Below are 19,873 nucleotides of genomic sequence, written 5' to 3'. Positions count from 1 at the left end.
GAAAAGTAGACACCGACTTAGGTTTAAAAAACAAGGCACTTTGGTTAAGATTAGAGAAAGATAGTGTCTGTCCTGTACTTCTCTGCAGCAGTCAGGCACTTGAGAGTCTTGACTCGAGACAGTCTGTGTGAACTTTTCCAGTCAGATGGTGAAAAACACTTCAGTGAGCTCAAGTTGTCATTGATACTGTATATAACAAAAGTCAGCTGCGTTCTCAATTCATAATAATAAAACAAGATAATGTTGCACCAGACTTGCTAAATGGGTCAGAGTTATACAGCATGATATTTTTTGCAAACAACCTTTTATTTTTTTACTAAGACATTAAGATGTTCTTGTATTTGGAAACCTTTCTTTTTCTGTTCTAGCTCTTTGTTTAGTTTAGTAGTTGTATTGTTTCTCACTTTCCCTATTTTTGTTCCAATTAACTCCCTTTTTGACTTCTTGCAGATCGTCTTTGCTGTTTCCATTGTAAATGTGTGTTTGTGTTTCTTTGTGTGTGTGTGTGTGTGTGTGTGTGTGTGTATCCACATGGCAAAGAACTGTGGAGCAAAGAGCCAAAACAGACTCATGAGAGCTGCCAGAGACATGATGTGGAGATGGCGACACACACAGAAAGAATTACTTCCTGAATACAACACAAACATACACACAGCTGGGGACATGAGTGAATGCCAAAAGAGAGGAGAGGGAGAATTTAGCCTGTCGAATCACACAGTCACATTTTTATTATCTGTTTATTCTGTTTGTCAGACCAAACGACTTTCTTTCCTGTTTATGAATGTGAATGTGCGACTTGTTTCCTGTAAATAAAGTTTTAAAATTTAATATATAATAAAAGAAAAACAGTGTTATTTCCCCAAGGGGATCAATAAAATATTCATTATTAAGAACTGAGAGCAGATTCAGACATAAAAGAGCATCAAGTGTCAGCTGATGAACTGAAAATGAGCGGCCTGGTAAAAGCCATGGGCAACACTACAGAACATAATGTTGACCATTCAATTTGTTGCCAAACTACTCATCCTCTAAAGATCCCAGATAAATATTTCCCACCCTTTTCTCAACGCTCAATTACTGCACACCCGTGCTCACTACCTCCTCAGGAAAAAAAAAAAAAACAAAAAACCTTTCTTCTTTCCCCTCACTTGTAGTTTTTCTTCCACTACCACTGTAAGGCACAGCGTAATTGAATCATTCCATTTTTGACTACACTAAACCCAAGTGTGGCAATGTACACAGAAATAGCCTGATCACTTGCAATAATTAGCTGTTTTTTCAATATATTTCACAAAAAGTGCTTAAAACAATATCTTAAAGTAACATTTTTACATGTAATGGTGCTTTTTTATAACTATTTCTTTTTTTATTTTCTTATTATGTTTATGAAAAAAAAGCTTGAATTGTTGAGTTTTATGTGCCATATCTTCAAATTCCTTATTATCCACAATTGAAGTAAAAGTTGAAGAGTTGGGAAAATACACTCTTGCGTTGATTAGTTAACTGATACAAAACTCATTGTATCATTGTATTGTATGCTAAACATAAAGCTAGAGAAAGCTATTTCTTGTAACCAGGTGTGATAAATTGGTTAACTTTTGTAGAAACTGTGTGGTGGTAAAGTAACTCAGAGCCTCCAGAAAGTCGACGCACTGCTGTTACTTTTGGGGATTTGAGCTGTTTGACCCTGTTTACCATTTTTATACTAAAGGATGTGTTCAGTATTTTATATTTTATTTTAAATGTGGCCTCTCATGAACCTGCAGTCCTGGGGATGCGTGCGTGTTGACTATGTAGATATTCTGCTTCAGCTGCACATGTGGATCCCAATAACTTATATTATGTGATGAGTTAAAGATGCTGACTGTGACTGAGATGATCCGCTTTTCCGCCATTTCGTTTAAAATCCCTTCATGTGGGATAGTAAACTCTGTGCTTCAGTTTCCACTGAAGTCAAGATAATAGCGACTGGTTCTCACCCAGTGGTCGCTCGCACTCTGTCAGGCGATACTTGTGTAAAGCTGTGATGGCCTCACCTGTACTGCAGTGAAACTGTGAAGCTCTACATTGGTGGAAGGCTGCAAAGCAAGGTTTCATTCACAGCCTAGCAGCTGCAGACTAGATATTTGAATCTATGCATGACCGATCCATAAAGTTCAGTATTCAATGTTCTACAGCTTTGTTGTTTAAAATGTACAAATACCTACAGCAGTTGTAATGGCAACTTGCCATTTTACTAAATTAGGATAATGACGTCCTGGTTTAAGTAGTAGTTTATGCAGAGACAGAAAGTGGTGATGATTTTCTCATCTAACTCTCACCAAGGTTGTGGATAAGTGTATTTCTCAAAATGTTAAACTATTCCTTTAAAATAAGTGGGTTAAAAAGTCTCTGCCAAAAGGCAGAAAATAAGAAAACAAACAGCACCTTGATTGCGGTGGAATAACCTTTGTGGATAGATGGCTTCATACATCAACTTTGTGCTCTGTTTCTCTCACAGAGGGTATTAGATTAAATTTTAATGGCTCCTGAAGAAAAACTGAGCAGAATAAAATACCGACTTTAACATTAGACATTTGTTTTTACCCTGTGGAGTCTGTAACAATCTCTAAATAGAGGAGACAAGTCGCATTCAGTCTCTTTAGAGAGAGAAGGACACAAGCATTACATGAAGGCTTTAAAGCTTCATCTAATTTTGATTAAAACCCTCTGGAATCTCCTGAATATAAGGAACATGATTTTACCCTTAAAACTTCAATGTGAAGAAAGATATAAAGTTTAATCTGAAGGAATCAACTGAATGCAGAGGCTGTGTAAACTAAAAGTTAGGAAAGATAAAATGAGGATAAGGAAAGATTAAAGAAATATGTATCAGAAAAATGAACCAGTTTTGAAAGGTTGCTATTATACACACAAACACAAAGCAGACCACAATCACACAGACAGACCTGGAACAAGTGTATTGGTGTTTTTTGCAAGTAAACAGCTGAGTTTGAGGTTTGAGGACACATGAAGAATGGTTTTAATCTCTCTGTTTCTGAGGAAAAACTCAGCGAGAGATCAGGACAAGCAGGAGCGAGAACGAGAGGGGAAGCACGGCAAAAAAAAACAAAAAGAGAGAGAGAGAGAGAGAGAACGAGAGCAAAGAAAAAGCAGGAGAAAAAGTAGCAGCGAGAAAGTAAAAGTGTAGATCTCAGCAGTTAGGACTTGTTGAAAACACAAAGGCCAGAAAAACTGCTTTCACCTTCATCAAATAGCAAAAACAACACCACAACAGTTGTGCAAACCTCCAAAGACAATAGCTGAAAACTTTCCTAACTTCACGATAGCAATTCAAGCAAAAAAATAAATAAAAAGAACCAGACAAACAGCTTGGCTTTTTAAAAAGTATGTTAGAGAGGAGTAGCTGAATCTGATTTATGTTTCCATGTGCACCACAGCTGAGAAGCTGTGCGAGGGGAAAACACAAGTAGAATTGAATAGTGTGCCATCTGATTTGGTTTTTGTATCAGTGTTTTCATGTGTAGAAAGAGGTGGTGACTGGGCTTTTTTTTTTAATAGTCTTAGCAATACATCAATATCTAGCACTTTTAAAACCACAAATGCTGATAAAAGGTGCTCAGATGCTTTTAATAGCACCTACGTTTCTTACATACAGACAACTGTAATTCACATCTCATCTCCAGCACATCACTTAAAGGTATAATGATGTGCCTACAGTTAAAATAAGATTATGCATGCAGGAATCTCTGACCCACAGACCTCGGGGTTGTTGCAGAGAAAATGACATGCTTTATTCTTTTGTGTAAAGGTTAATTGATGGTCATGTCTCAATAATATGTGCATGTACATTCAGCCATTGTAACTCCTCTGACTGTGCATTTGTCAAACCACCTGCTGCTGTTTTGGCTCCATCCCCCCAGAGAAACCTTTGTTTGTTCTTTGAATGTCAGATGTTAAAAGGAATGGCCCTGCTGTTACATTATATTAATTTGTCTCTACCACAGTTGCCACCAGGCATTTGTCATTAATTTAAAAGATGTTTCAGGCCACCCTTTGCTTTATGTCTTAAAAATAAGTTTTGGATTGTGAGGGACAATGTGTTGATGGACCAGTGCCACTACCAGCATACACAAAGCAGAACATATGCTGTTCCTATTTAAAAAAAAGAGAGAAATACACAACAGTGCTTTGTTAAGAATGAGCTATTTCAGATATTATAAGTGATGCTAATTTTTTTTTCCTGTAGAGAGTGTGACTTGTCTTCCACTGGGTAACTTTAGTTGCTTTAACGTTGTTACTACCAGCTTTAAACTGACTTCCACAGTTTCCACAACTCATTAAATGAATTCTGATTTTGATTTGCCTGCTGATCCTTATCAGTGCCTGTCCCTCTATCTTGTTTTTGGATGTGCAGTTATCAATCTACATAGTAATAAACGTTAGCTGAGCATTCCTGTGGAAGCCCAATAGTCTTAAATCATCTTTTGACCTATTGGGAGGCCCCACAGTGGATTTCAGGCTGTGCTGTAATAAATCTGTGCAGCTCTTTACCAGGTGATACCATTCTCTGCTTGGTAGTGGCTCAACTGGCAAAAATGCTCCAGTAGTCTTACATGTATGCAATAATTAGGGACCCCTCTGGTATGAGAAATGTTTCATGACCTTAAAGAAAATGCTCTTGGTGTTAAGTCGTGTGCAGGTAAGTCCACCATCAGGAGGACTCCCTTTAAACTATTGGTGTTTTCCAATAACAGAAGGTGTGTGCTCCAGTGTCCATCTTTACCTACATGCAAACAACATGCTAACCTGCATAGACGTTACAGCCCCTCTGTGGAAGCCTAATTCAACAAATGAACAACATAACATACACGTACGTTTACTACAACATCAACAAACCATAATTTTCTCTGGATTATGTTAAAACCTAGCAAGTAGCAGAAAAACTAGTCAGAAAGAAAAACAAAAACAACTCTCCTAGGATTTTCTTAGTCTCTGGTGCCATATAAACTAATATGTAGACTACAGAATAATTGTTTAGCTGAGTTTCACCCCTCTTCCTCTTGACTTCCCTTCGTTTCCTCAAAAACACACTCAGGGACTCCAAAACTCAACCACCCACTCACCCCCATTTACCGGCGATCTCCCCAGGCTGAGTCATTTATTTAAATCCATATTCATCTCCCTTCAAGCTAAGTGATCTATCTGAATTTACAGCTACTTTTCTCCCTGTCTCCCTTCTATCTCTTACTATGTCGGATTTTCTCTATTAGTCTCTCTCAGATGGATATTTTCTCAGTGCAATGCCATCCGTCCATCCATCTCTCTCACTCTCAGATTTCGTCTTTTTCTTTTCTCGGTGTTTCACACTCTTCCTTCTTACCTCTTTGCCCATTTCACTTGTTCTGTGCCTTGGGCAATCCAATCCATCTGACTTTAAGAATCATATCATCCAATCAGGGCCCACTCAGAAGACAGGGGCGGGCCCTGAGGGATAGACTAACCAACTCTCTGATGGGATTAGACCTCCCACCTGTCCATCATTTAAGAAAACCCACACTAGTCCAATTGCCTCTGCACAGAGTTTCATATAGCTGTCATTTTGGTATGGTGCTTTGCTTTCTGCATGGGCCCACACACACACACACACACACACACACACACACACATTGCACCCATTAGCTGTAGCCCCATATATTATTCTGATTTGGCTCAGATAATAGACTGCTGACTGAGACCGCCAACAACACACGCATGCATATACATGCAAACACACACACAAGTTAGCTGCATATCACTGGGCCTGTCATTTTGAATTTGGAAAAGGGAGGAGTACAATATTGCCTTTGGCCATTTGCACTTTGCTTTTCTCCACAAGAAAACTGTCTAATCGAGGGACAGTAAAGTGGACAGAGAGACAGAGGGACACACACACACACAGTATAATCAAAGAAATACAGAAAAAAATATGCAACAAAAAGATCGGGGAGTGTTATGAGAAGTTAAATAATGAAAGAGCCAGAGGGTGGGGTGACACACATGAGCAAAGAAAGTCGTGCAAAAAGAAAAGAGAAATGGAAGAAAGTAACTATGAGTTGATGTGAGATAAATAGTGACTTTCTGTTTTATTTAGTGGGTTTTTTTTTCGAACGGTTAAAAATGTTGGTAAATAAATTCAGCATCATAAAAATAACACATTCTGTATGAGGGGAACCGTTCTGTCATGTGAATTCTGAGCACTGTCTGGAGAATCATTGTTTAGAGTTGGCCTTTTCACGTAGCGCACGCGCGATAAGAGTGTTAACGCAACCACTTACTCGCTGTGAACACGCCAGACAATCAGCCGCTCCATCCACATATGTCCTCAAGCCCACAATTACGAACGATAATTAGCAGTACTAATGTTGAGGCTGGTGTATACAGCCAGATTTGGTTCCTAAGAAGATTTGGAGAATTTCATTCATTTTTAATTGTTTACCATTAGCTCAGACTACACAACAATAATTTGCTCAATAATAATGATTATATTTCATGAAGGCTTATTACATCATCTTACAGCCACACTTTGCTTCTCACTGGCATTTTCAAGCTTGTTTGTTTGTAGTTTGCTTAACTACTGAAGAAGAAGGAAAGAGAGACGGACAATGACCTAGTTGGATAAAATATAATGTAACGTAACACACTGTACTTTATAAGTGACATTTATTTTAAGATATTGGCAAATTACTGGAATAAAACTAACTGGCAGCCTGCACCAGGTCACATTTCCCAACCTGATGATGCACATTTACATGTGACAAAAATGATTAATACAGGTTTAACTTGGACAACAGTGTTTTATTTAAATGTACTCTGTAATCTTATGCAAGCTTTCCAACTTTTTTTATATCCTCTGCTCTCCAGAATAACACTAAAAAGTGGTTTACAGAGTCTCTTTCCTCAAAGACTTTCTCTCTCGGACTCTCCTGTCCTTGTCAGGGAGGTCTACAGGGCTTTAAGAAAAGGCAGGAAGGTTTCCTCTGTGTGGGTTTATATTTCTATCTATGTGTATGCACTGGGGTGTAATGTTTTCTATTTTTTTTAGAAAGATCCTAGGCCCTATGTGAATTAGTATGCTTATTAGCATAGGGATATAAGTCAACATTGGCCCCAATATGTCTGTTTGTATGGCCCTATTGTGGCCTAGGTGTGTATGTGTGAGTGAGTGTGTGTGTGAGAAGGGCGCTTTCTTAAGTGTCCGTATTTGCTTTTGTAGTTGGTCTTGCTTCTAACACGCAATTAAAATCATATTTAAATAAAAGATACAGCTGCAGCAGATTTAGTAGTATTTTTTTTCTTCTTCCCTGCATCAGTGCTAAAACATTTTCAAAAAAGTTGCACAGGAGAATCAAATTTCAAATTTAAAAGATAAGTTGACAATGACATTGTCAAGGAAAAAGAAGATGTAAAATTAATGTCTGTTTATATAATTTCTCTGTCAAAGGGAACTCATCAATAGGTGCCTGCAATATACCTGGAACATTTCTTAGAAGATTTTTAATTTGAACCAACTGTGGACCAGAACTAACACCAGGTTCTTGTTGGTCAAAAACCATATTAGAGGACGGAGGCTGCTCGACATTTGTTATTCAATATAGTCCTAATCATACTGGTGATTACCTGCTTGTTCTGGGACTGTTTTTGCCCTCTCAATTTTCCACTACATGGTTTTATAATAACATTTAGTGAGTAAGGCTTAAGTGGATGTAAACATCAGCAGTGTAATGCTGGATTGGCCAGACACCCAACCTCTGTGAAAACGGTTCAACAGCCTGGCCTTTCTAATGTTAATAGCTCTGCAGTGGAAGCTGACCGCAGGCTGTTAACAAGAGGGCATTACAGTGGGAAATGCAGCTAGACTCCAGTTGATTTAGCCTCTCTTTCTCCTGTACTCTTTCTTTCCTCCTCTGTGTTTTCACTTCTCAACTTCTAAATAGACTCAGTGTGAAAGGAGATGTGGTAAACACGACAAAAGCGGGAAAAGCAAGAAATGGCATGAGTGCAAGGCAATTTAGGATCTACAAACAGCATCAAAATGTCGAGGCATCTGATCACGATGCCTCCTGGACTGCCTCCTCCCTGTGGAGCTATGCTGGGCACGTTCGACTGCGAGGAGACCCCAGGGCAAACTTGGGAGATAATACATCCCAACCAGCATGAGCTAGCCTCAGGATCCCTCAGGAGCAGCTGGAGGACATGGCTTGGGAAAATGACATCTGGGTTGCTCTGCTTTTGCTTTAACCTCAAACAGGACTGGATTTTGTAAGTGGCCAGCAACATATCAATGGACCGCACAGAGAGGAGGAAGAACAATCAAGCAGATTCCTAATATTTGTAATGATGCTACACAAATGTATCATTCCAAAAATATACTTTTATTACATGATGTGTGGTAGACAACGTCTTCATCGCTCTCTCTCTTTCACAAAGGCACATTATTTTTATTTTCATTGTTTTTCATCATCTCAAGCTCTCAGTACGACTCTACCACCCACTATGACCATAACAATGAACATATAGTAGAATTATCACCTTTCTGACAGGTTCCAAGTGAGAAAAAAGGGAAAAATAAGAACTTTGTTAAAGTTAAAGAACTTTTGGGAAACATGCTGAATTGGATTGTATTAGATTTTTCAGGTGTACCTAATAAAGTAGTCGCTGAGTGTGTATATGTGTGTATATACACACCCCACCTGGGTTGCAGGTGTATCATCAGTTGGGGGAAACAGTGTATTTGCAAATATGAGACATCAGTAAACGTGTCTATAGTTAGCTGTGTGTAAACACATATCTAAAATGAAGACTTTTAAAGTAGACAACATATTTCTAAATATATTTCCAGTTTTTTTTATTTTTTATCTTTTAGTAATTATTCAGTTGGAAAGTATATCTAGTGATGTTGCAGTAAATGCAAACTGTCACTAGTTCTTCCCATGTTCACAGCTCTAAAAGCAGTTAAACCCTTGGGCTTTTACCCAGTTTTATTCAAACTGAATTACCCACCACAGTTTTAACATTACATACATGTGGACATATTTAACTTCTACTTATTTAGACAGGCTTTGAATAAATCATGATGATCCACAGGTTCTGCACTGCACAGCTACAAATCTGTAAATGTAAAGTCCAATTCCATTTGCTATGTAGTAAAATTCAGAGTATAGAAGACGTGGCTCTTTTTGAAACTAACATGACCAGAGTGTGAGAGGACCTGACAGGCTTGAAGCACTCGGAGTGAGTTTGGGCACATTTTCAGGTCTATTACATGGGATCTGGTTGGGTTTAGATAAGAAATAAGAACATTTAGCTTTTGCCAATTTCTTTGGTTTGGTTGGTTTATATAATTTAGCCAAGTCCGTCAACTTTCTGAAATATGTTGACTACTAACAACATAGGCTCAAAACCAAATAAAAGCACCACAACAGAGATGGGTGTTTGGCCAATCATGTGGTGCCCCTACTGTATCTTTCTCAACCTGTGAACCACAAGGCATTTACTAAAATATGTCACGCAGAACAACCACAAAGCTGCTACCCAAACCTTGGAGAGACAACACTGTGCTAACTTAATTTACCATTGACACTGTGTCATTAGAAACACAGAGCAGGCACAGGGACAGCTAGCAGCAATGCTTCTTGTAGTGCCTGAACTGTCCATGTGTGCCAGTGATGGGGTGCTAATGCACTGCCAGGGAACAACATGGCTCCCCGAGGAAATGCAAAATGGATGTATGGCAACAACTGCCAAAATGTCAGGGTGAAAGAGAGAAAAAGAGAAAGCTGGAGGCTGGTGAGAAGGGGGGATGACTGAGAGAGTGAGACGAAAGAGAGAAGAGGTTGGAGTGCCGTGACACGGGGTGTTTCTGAAGTGTTCTGTTTGTGTACTGGTATTCAAACTGTTATCTTGACCTATTGACTTTGTCCTGAATTATGGCCAGTGTGTGAATTTGTGCTCAGAAACAGTGTCCGGAGGTGCAACACAAGGCGTCACCCCACTTTAAAATGTGGAGGTGTGTGGGTTTACAGTATGTGATCACTGTTGTGCATTTTAGCATGGTAATTAGCCACTAATTAGTTATTGATTAAGGCCAGTATATTTTATGGAGGTGAGGACGAGTCACACAGGGCAAAGCACAACACCTCAGCCGTCAGTCCCCCGCATACAAATAACACACACTCAGGTTCTGTCCATCGCTGTGAGGACACTCATTGACATAATGCATTCCCTAGCACCTTCCCTTAACCCTCATACAGCACTCTGAAGTTGTGATGACTAAAATGCCATCAGAATAATGGACCTACACTTGCCTTCAATCCCGTCTCCCAACTAAACTGCAATCACAGTTTATTTTTTGTTACAATTACAATCAGATTACATTGTCTATGAACATAACAAGGATGTGTTCACCAGTAAATCACAAGTCTTAAATATGTTAAAACTGGACTTCTCTGCAGTTTTATCACATAGGTGAAACTCTAATACAACATATATTCAGATTCAAGATGGACATAGACATATATGAAGACACACTTACTGTACTTAGGCATTTAACTTTTTAAAAAAGCCTAAAGTGACTTTTTCACTCCCTTGAATTTTCCCTCACTGCACAATCTGTTGAACATTTTATGGCCAGGCGCTGGGATACATTCAGGACTTTGCTGAGTTTACAAAATATCTTTCTGTATTGTAAGGACTGAATCACTGGATGTCAGAAAAAAATAGTTTTAGATCTCCAACCCTCCCCGCACCCTCAAGGTCTCAGCTCCCACTGATATATGTCTGGAGGTACTTCTAATGGTCTGGTCTGATGTTGTGGACTTCAAATCACTGGCTATTTTTTAAGCCTGTTACTGCGAAATGGAAAATGTTTGAGTTTAGATGTGTGTGTGTTTGTGTGTGTGTGTGTGTGTGTGTGTGTGTGTGTGTGTGACCTGTGCCTTAATCCACTTTGCCTTTCCATTCTAGGCTCTCAAATGACCCAGGGCACCTGGATCGAACCCTCATCCCTTTACTCTCTTCCTTCACCGCATCCTCTTTCTTGTCACTTCTTTTCTTCTTATCCCCACACCGCCCCACGATAATTAGAGTCAATAACATCCCAGTTCTTGTACTTTTTTGAGTCATTTTTTAAAAATCTGTCATTTTTTTAAACCCTAACTAAATGTACCGTATATACACCAATCAAAGAATTTAAAGAGAGAGGACAAGAGGACAGAAAATTACACATTTCATTATTATGTACTGTACGGCATCTATTAATTTGCTTATAGTCAATATTGGCATCAAAACACTGCAGCCATAGAAAAGAATAGAGAAGCACCAAGTTTGTATAGGAGCAGCATAAACGCTCAGAGTAGGATTAGATGCATTTTAATTAGTTGCATTTAGCTGCAGATGCTTAAATGTCTTTCAGCTTGATCTTGATGTTATGAATGGGGCCTCATAGTCCAAGCAACACTTGGCAGTGACAGGAAATTGACTCAAAGAAATGACAGTAATAGCTCTATTGATTTGGTCTTACAATCATTTTTTTAAATTCTCTGACAGAATTTGATACAGCACCTGTACTGACTAAGACACTAATGATTGCTTTAATTGCATATAGTCAAAAAAAAAAAAGGCAGCAAAAGGAGGGAAGCAGCTTAATCAGCACAGATTATAGTCGGATGTGTTTTCTTTAAAGGGTTTTTTTTTTACTCTGTTTTATGCAACACGTCATATTAAAGAAACATTTACTTGCTCTTGCAGCTTGTACAAATAATTTTCCATTCGTAATATCACTACACAGCGCAGCAGTATTGTCAACAAAAGACATGTTTAGGTCACTTGTGATGTGATGTTGTATTCACACACTCACCACTTCCCAAGAGGCGTTCACTGACCTTGTTACTTTAGATTGTCTTTACTTACTAACCATGACCAAATTGCTTTAAATAACCTTGTGGGGGCCGTGCCTGCGATCCTCAGGTGCAGTGGTGAATTGTGTGAGAGCAACTAAATGGGGCTCTGGATGTTCATTTCTTTCTTTCTTGGGCAGCATTGAGTGATGCACTTCATCCAACATTCTTGAATGGAATAAACTTCAAGGTTAAATGTTTCCTTTCAAGCTAAACATTACGCAATACAGAAAACACATCTTCAATTAATGTCTCATCGAGTTGTCAGGTGAGTTTGGCAGCTATGATTCAGTGTTGATCTCTGATTTTTTTTTTATTTGTGTTGTATTTAACACTGTTTCCTCTGTTTCACATTTGCTCTCTATCTAAACTTTAAAGGTCAACTCCTGTCTTAATATAATTACTGGCAGTGCATCCCGTAGACGGGTGAACACCTGTCTATTCAAACATAATGCAAAAGATGCAAGTATTGACTCAGCTTTTTCTCCCCCCCGGTGCCCGGTGACTTTTGGGATTCAAGCGTCTCCCTCTCAACTTACCTGTCTCTCAACATGTCCTCTTTCTGCTTTATATTCAGGTGCAGTGACAACAAAAATTGTCCTTCCCTGTGTTTTAAATGTGATGTGCTCTACCACCTCCATCAACAGGAATAGCTTTTTGACCTTCAGAAACCAGCATCCACTTGATTGGTGTCTGCTTACCTCAAACTATGATGAAACATCTCCTTTAACCACAGTTCCACCTATGCACAAAAACTGGAACGGTGCTCGGTTCATTCAGAATTTAACCCAGTTGGATCCATAAAGTAACATAATTGAACCTAAACTGTAGGAAAAGGGGGAAGAGTTACATCAATGGTTGCAAACTGCATCAGTTTGTGTGTGTGTGTGTGTGTGGGGTCAGCAATTTTACACTGAACTACCTGCTGCTGCTGTAATTTGATCTCTATAGGAGTGGGGACTCACCACGTACTGTAAATGTAAATGTAAAATGCCCCCATCCTTCTTTCTAATTTGGATTCTTTGTATCCTCTAGTGTCTCGACAATAATACACATTAGGTACAAACAAAGAGAGGATTTCCAAGGACAGAAAATGGTGTGTATCTGTGCACGCATGTGGGATCACGGAGGCACGTGTCAAACTCTACAACCGGTTCATTAAATGGGGCACAAATCAATTTGTAATCTGCTTTGTATCTGTTCTAACACATGCAGAAACATACACAGCCTCAATCTCCGTCAAACGTGCATTCAAATACACACACGGGCACATGTGTGTGTGTGCTTCGAGCCTTTTTGTCTTCCTCTTTGTCAAATTCAATTACTGACGACATCACTAAAGGAATCTCCACACGAACCAATTACCAGTCAAATCCCCTGGGTGTGTCTGTGGGAGGATCTGTGTGTGTGCGTGTGTGTGTGAACAGTAATGTAAGGTGTAAAGTATGTGAAGGCATAGTGTGAGAAACAAGAAAACAGCTGCTTATTAACACTTCTTATGTCTCAATATGACAGTTGTTCACATAGCACTGTCCAAATAATGTGGACATGTTTTCATGGTGTTTGTACGGATGGAACCGGTTTTGCTACCTGTGGTTAAAAAGACTAGAACTCACATTGCTAGGTTAAGTCTGGTTGGCATACTGCAACTTACAGCTTAGTTAAAAAACTGTCTCAGGTTGTCTTTTTAATGATTTCAGCTTCATAGTTTTAGGCACAAGAGTCTTGTAAAAGTAAACTCTCTCAAATCTAACAATAAAAAAAAACATTCATTGTTTCTACTCAGGGATTATTGTCATTCTTCTCTCCTCTACTTTCCTTATTTTTTAATTTGTTGTGTCCTTTTTATTTCCCCCACATCCAAATTCTCTCATTTTATTTCCTCCTCCCCTCATTGATCCGTTAATCATCCTCTCACCACTCCTATCTCGTCTTTCTGTCTCCTCTCCCCTCCTTACTTTGTTAGAGAACGGCTTGCGTGAGGTCAGGATAATGTTACTAATTTGTGTGTACCTGTGTGCTCGTCCCCTATCTGTCCCCTACTAGCTTTGCCACCGCTGACCTACACATACTGCTGTGTCAACAATAGCAACATATACGCGCATCACAAATGACAGCATCTCAAGGGACCTTAACAAGATAGTTTACACTGACAGGGAATGAGAGAACGGGCGAGGAGGGCTGAAGAAGAGTGGGAACACTATTATCTATGTTGCACACTGCCGCTGTTGTCAAGAATAAATGGGCTACACTGAACAACAAGAACTGCATCAGTGAAATCTACAGCAGTACACCACAGCCGGTGACAGGTTCAACTGGTGATTTTCATCCATATGTTCATTAGCAAGGCACGAAAAAGTGCAGCGCAATTCCTCCTGCAAACATTTATCCACCATGAGCAATTAAACTAAAGGTTGGTAAATGGAATGTGATGTGAAACCAAATGAGAGCTCTAATCTTCGTCCTCAGACTATTACTTATAACACGTAACGGCAGAAAGACAGACATGTTATTTTCCCTTTAAGGGTTTAGCCTTCATTCTTATGAGTTTAAGAATGAAGCCAAAGTAGAGTAGTTGAACAACGTACTTTCAGTAAAGAAGTGTAATGCGACGGATAAAACAATTGTGGAGGAAATGTAGACATTGCTTGATTTGTTCATTAATTCTCTCTGCAGGCTTAATGCTTTTTATTACCGCAGAAACCTGGAACCTATAAAAGAATTGCAAAAGCTCCCAGAGAAGTGAAATTGTTATAGCAGAGTCACTGCGCTATAGTTACCATGAAGGAGAGCACAAAAAAAAAAGCCACTGCTATTTATAGTTTTAGGCCTGAATATGTACAATAGTGCACTATTGAACAAATTCAATACTTAAATAAACAAACGTTTTAGTATTTGGTTGAAATGAGGCAGATTTCATTTGAGGCATTGTGGGAATAAGCTACCTTACAGCCACAGCTCAGGGCACGACAGTTCATAGCGCATGATGCACAAGCTTTCTGGATCCCATATACAGATGTCATTATGACATCTACAGCTACCAGGAGTTGTTCCCCATTGGTGCCACAGTCAAACAGCTGTTCGTGCATGTGTGTGTGTGTGTTCGGTGTGCTCTGTGTGTCTCCGTTTTCTAACGCTCATCTTCCGATGCACACTCTCACAAACACAAATCAGCACAAAAGAAGGTTTAATGTTGCTAAGCATGTTGCGCACACAGTGGTGAGTTCACTTCTGTGCTTTACTAGACTACAAATATTTGATTCTAAACTTTATTGTCATTCATTTAAGCCACAAGTATTCATTAACAGACTCTCTAGGTACAGAGGAGACAGAACAGAAGTAACTATAACAACATATAAGCGTCATGTCCAATATTAGTGTCTAATATTACGCCTTCCTTATCGTTATTGCACATATTGTTTTTCACAGGGGATATTGTACATAATATTCTATACTGAGTTCAGGACTCTGATGGCTTCTATATGCTGGCCTCCAGCGAGCACAGCCCTTGACGTGGGCGTGAGCCGTCTTTGATGATGCTGTGGGCACGAGACAGACAACGTTTGTGCCCGATCTCCTGGATCGAAGGAAGAGAAGTCCCAAATATCTTCTCCGCTGTCCTTACCACTCTCCGGAGGCATTTCAAATCTGAGGCTGTACAGCTACCACACCACACAGAGATGCAGCTTGACAAAATGCTCTCTGTGGTGCTTCTGTAGCATATCATGTTATATTATAATAAAAGTCTGTTTTCGTTGATTTTTTTTTTCACATGTGGCACAGAGCATTTGTAAAAAAGTGTGTTTTCCTTTTTCTCTTGTGAGAAAAGCCAAAGTAATATATTTTACTAATTATGTGTTATTGTCTATTATTATTATTATTCACTCAAACGTGCAGTGAATACCACTGTCAATAAAATACAGGACACTGTATGTAAATCTGTGGGATGATGAAGTACAGGCAAACTCTTCTTTAACCTAAAACCTTCGGCTCAAGCTTGCTGACACTTCAGAGGGGTAAAAATGCAGTTATTTACGACTTTGCTACTACTGCATCTGAATTCCCTGGTTTGAAAAAGAAGAACTGGTAGTACCTTAAGCACTGATTACAGCTTTTCTTTAAGGTGCATTCAGATTGAACATGATGTAGATTTCAGCAGTGAAGTGGATACAGAACCAAAGGCACAACTTTGACCATGACTGTAAGAACTAAAAGGACATCCATAGATTAAAGACCGACATTATTTATGTAACACGAACACAGTCATACTACAAACATACACACACACACACAGTCAATCACAGAGTCAAAAAAGTCACTAAACACAAACTTAAATATCTCCGTAGTTGTTAATTACCTCTGTGGAGTCAACTATTAAACTTGCAGTGTGCCTTAATACCCATAGAAATATACACCTCTATATGTGTACATACACAAATGCATATATGCAAAGAACAAGCAACCACACACACACACACACACACACACTCACAGCTAACATTACATCTATCTGAATGAGTTTCTTCCATTTTCACTGTGTTGTTATTGATCGTACTTAAACAGCACCACTCCTGTCGGCTTGTACCAGGAAATTGGCTTCATATTGAAACTGTCACAGCAAGGGTGCGTTTCATTTTAGGCCCCGAGGGCACAAAGAACGCAGCACCAGAGGAATCAATCTTCTCAAGCATTGGTGTGTTTCTATAAAGGTGTTTTGTTTTTAACATACAGTATTTTATTAATTCACCTTGTCCTTCCACTGGGTTCCAAACCAAATTTTAGTGAATAGCGAACCTGCTTAAGAGACCTCCAGAGGAACTGGATCAGTTTCAAAGAACTGACCCTCACATGCATGTGGAAAGGTTTAAGCAAATTGATGACATGAATTAAAGTTAGTTTAATTTTTAAACAGAGCCGAATAAACTGTGTGTTCCATATTTCTCTGGAACATCCTGGACAAAATATAATTAAGCCATCAGTCATAGTCACGCTTCATGCATGTTCCTGGAGGTAGGGATTAAACACACACCCAACATGCCATCTCAATAGGCTGTGAAGCCAGAAGCTAACTTAGACGTATAGTTGCTCAGTTCAACCACATCTGTTTAACGGTTCAGCCACTGTGCTTTCATGGTATTCTATTAAATCTGCATTCTCTAAACAGTGAATCAAGTGAAGCTAACCTCAAACAAAAGGGACACGTCGATGTTGCTTTTGTTTGGCTAAATAAGTGCATAGTTCCACACATACAAGCAATTCCAAATCATTTTCATATGACATTCAGTAAAACAGACAGCGAGATTAAAAACGCCTGCCCACTGTGATAAGTGTCTCATTATGCTCTGTTGCACACAGTGAATTAGAGAACATAAATCCTCCAAGATTTTAGATTACAATGATGAATCAAGATGGATTTCCTGCTGTGTAAAATACCCCAGTTTACCTCCTCACATTATTGTGATTTCCTCCCTGTTCTTTAAACATTGTCTCTATTTCTCTTGTGCCTGAGAAATGATTTCTTAATCCATATTTCCAGTACCTGGCAGACCATGACTTGAGACATTTTGTGAATTGTTTGAGCCCATCCTTCACTTTGGCACATGTTCAATCACCAAGCAAAATATCAACTGGTTTTAGCAATTATAGTTTTACTGTCTTTCCCAAACATACAGTATACTACAGGTAGGAAGCAGCACAGACCAACAGAAACAACTTAACTGTGCAGTTAAAAATCCACATTGATAAAAACACGACTACATTTAAAAATGTGCAGATTCATTTGTGTATCTGTTAGCATGTGCAAATGTAGTAATTGTCATATCTCTGTCTTTGTGTGTGAGTGTGTGCAAATTTGTACCGTGACCACATCCGCGTTGGTCGAGCTGCAGGTGATCGAGTCGTCCACCTCCCTCACCTGCCCGTCCATTTCCACAGTGACCAGTTTGACAGGCACCGTGACGCGTCGACCTGTAAGAATGGCCGTGTTCACCACCTCTGTGTCCTACAGAGAAATCAGAGGCGAAGAGTGTCTTAAAATAAAGAACAAGCTTGAACCTCCAGATTAAAGGTTATAGTTAATTTCTTTTAAAATCTCCAAACAGTTGTTGTTTGTTTTACAAATTAAAAAAAAAGCATAAAACACTCATATATATTATATCCTACAGGAGATGACCATGCCATTACATATTACATTTTAGTTTTGACAGGTTGAAATTCAGAAATAACTTCCTCTATTTACACCCACTTCATTTTGAGCCTTAGATAATTTTTTGTTCTTTGCATTTGCGTAACATGCTGTTATTCTGATGTGATATTTAGTCCTAATGTGTTGCTACATGATCTTCAGCATATCTCCGCTCAAATTACATGAGAAGGAAGACATGGCCGGTGATGCTGTAAGATTCAAAGAGAGAGGCAGGAATTAACAACTAATAGAGCCTGAGGGAAAGAGATTTAAAGGAAGAGAGCGAGGGAAAAAAAGAGGTGATTATGAACCTCGCGATTATTGTAATCAACATGATTACATTTGATTAGATCCTTCCAACAAAAATAGCACAAACAAACCAGCACACACCTTAGAGCGCCGTGTGCCAGCATCAATCTTGATTATTTGACATTGAGTTTTCAAGGGGGCATTTGTCACCGCCAACACACACACAAGCCTAATTATTGGGTGTTTTCCTGGTCCCACTGTCTCTGGATGGTGTGTGTATGTATGTGTGTGTGTGTGTTATTTTTCACTACACTGGACTTCAGCTAAACATACAGGATGCCAACATAGACATAAACATAATATGTAAACCTTCAGGTTGAGACAGTTATGGAAAGGTATACTTCTTTTTTATATGGTTTAGTTTAGAATCAGGTTTAAGTTAGTCTTAGGTTTTAGGGTAAAAGCTGGTTTTATGGATGTAGGATTTAGTTATGGGGTAGAGCTGGTTAAACTTAATCCATTATATTCTGAGGTTCTTTGCAAACAGGCTGTACTCTTCTCTAACTCTTTTAAAAAGCAGTATTCAGATCCTTTACTCCAGTTAAAGTACCAGAAGATCGATTTAAATAGTCCATGAAAATGCTGCAAGAGACAGACTTAAGAGTCGTACTCAAGTAAAAATAGTTCATTCAACAATTTTCACTTAGAAAATCCAACAAAGCACCATTCTGCATGCATATACACTCACAAACAGCGCTATGCTATGTTGTGCTATTCTCACCTGGAGTTCAGTTACTTAATGGATAACCTTAATGGAGTGTGTGTGTGTCTGTAATGTAAAAATGTTAACAGTGCTACAATAGCTGTGAGGCAGACAGGCATCTGTAATTATCTTATTTTTCCTTCTATGCAAATGAAAAGCACATAAACATAAACACATATACAGATCTACAAATAACACAAATATGCCTAATAGGGCAGGACCCTCACTCAACAGTATAAACTCATGTGATTGGTGACAAGTTGCCTAATGCCCTTACCTTCTCTGCTGACCTTTACTTAATGAGATGTCTCTCTCTCACTCACCCACACACACACACACACACACAAAAGCATTCACACACACTCAAACTATGTGCAATAGTCTTAGTTTTCACGCACTCTTCTTACACTCTGTTAGCCTCACATAGAAATAGATCCTTTATATACGTGCATGTACGGTTCATGTACGGTAATTCACAAGAAGACGTGTATATGGTAAGAGAGAGAAACAGGTGACGAGAAGGAGGAGCAGTGGGGACAAACAGGATTAAAAGCATGGAAAGATGAAAGTGGGAGTGCAGGAGTACGAAGGGCACAAAGAAAAGTAGACGTGTAGAGAAAAAATAACAAATTAGTGAGAAGATTCTCTTTCCGCCTTGAGGCTAGGAGAGCAGATGGAGGAATAAAAAGAAAATCAAAGAGGAAGAAGAGAGTGATAACAAAAGATAAAACTGATTTGTCT

At 39.0% G+C, this 19,873-nt stretch overlaps 1 protein-coding gene across 1 annotated transcript in view; it reads right to left on the bottom strand.

Moving 5' to 3' along the window:
- The window catches only part of si:dkey-215k6.1 (transmembrane protein 132B), a 191,381-nt gene that overhangs the window by 18,483 nt on the left and 153,025 nt on the right, over positions 1-19,873 (bottom strand). Inside the window, exon 6 of the mRNA XM_026342342.1 lies at positions 17,794-17,937. Within this exon, the coding sequence (XP_026198127.1) occupies positions 17,794-17,937 (144 nt within the window). The remainder of the gene's footprint in view (positions 1-17,793; positions 17,938-19,873) is intronic.

This window comes from Anabas testudineus, chromosome 9 (assembly GCF_900324465.2).
Source record: "Anabas testudineus chromosome 9, fAnaTes1.2, whole genome shotgun sequence".
Lineage (NCBI taxonomy): Eukaryota > Metazoa > Chordata > Actinopteri > Anabantiformes > Anabantidae > Anabas > Anabas testudineus.
This window is presented reverse-complemented; position numbering and strand designations above follow the sequence as displayed.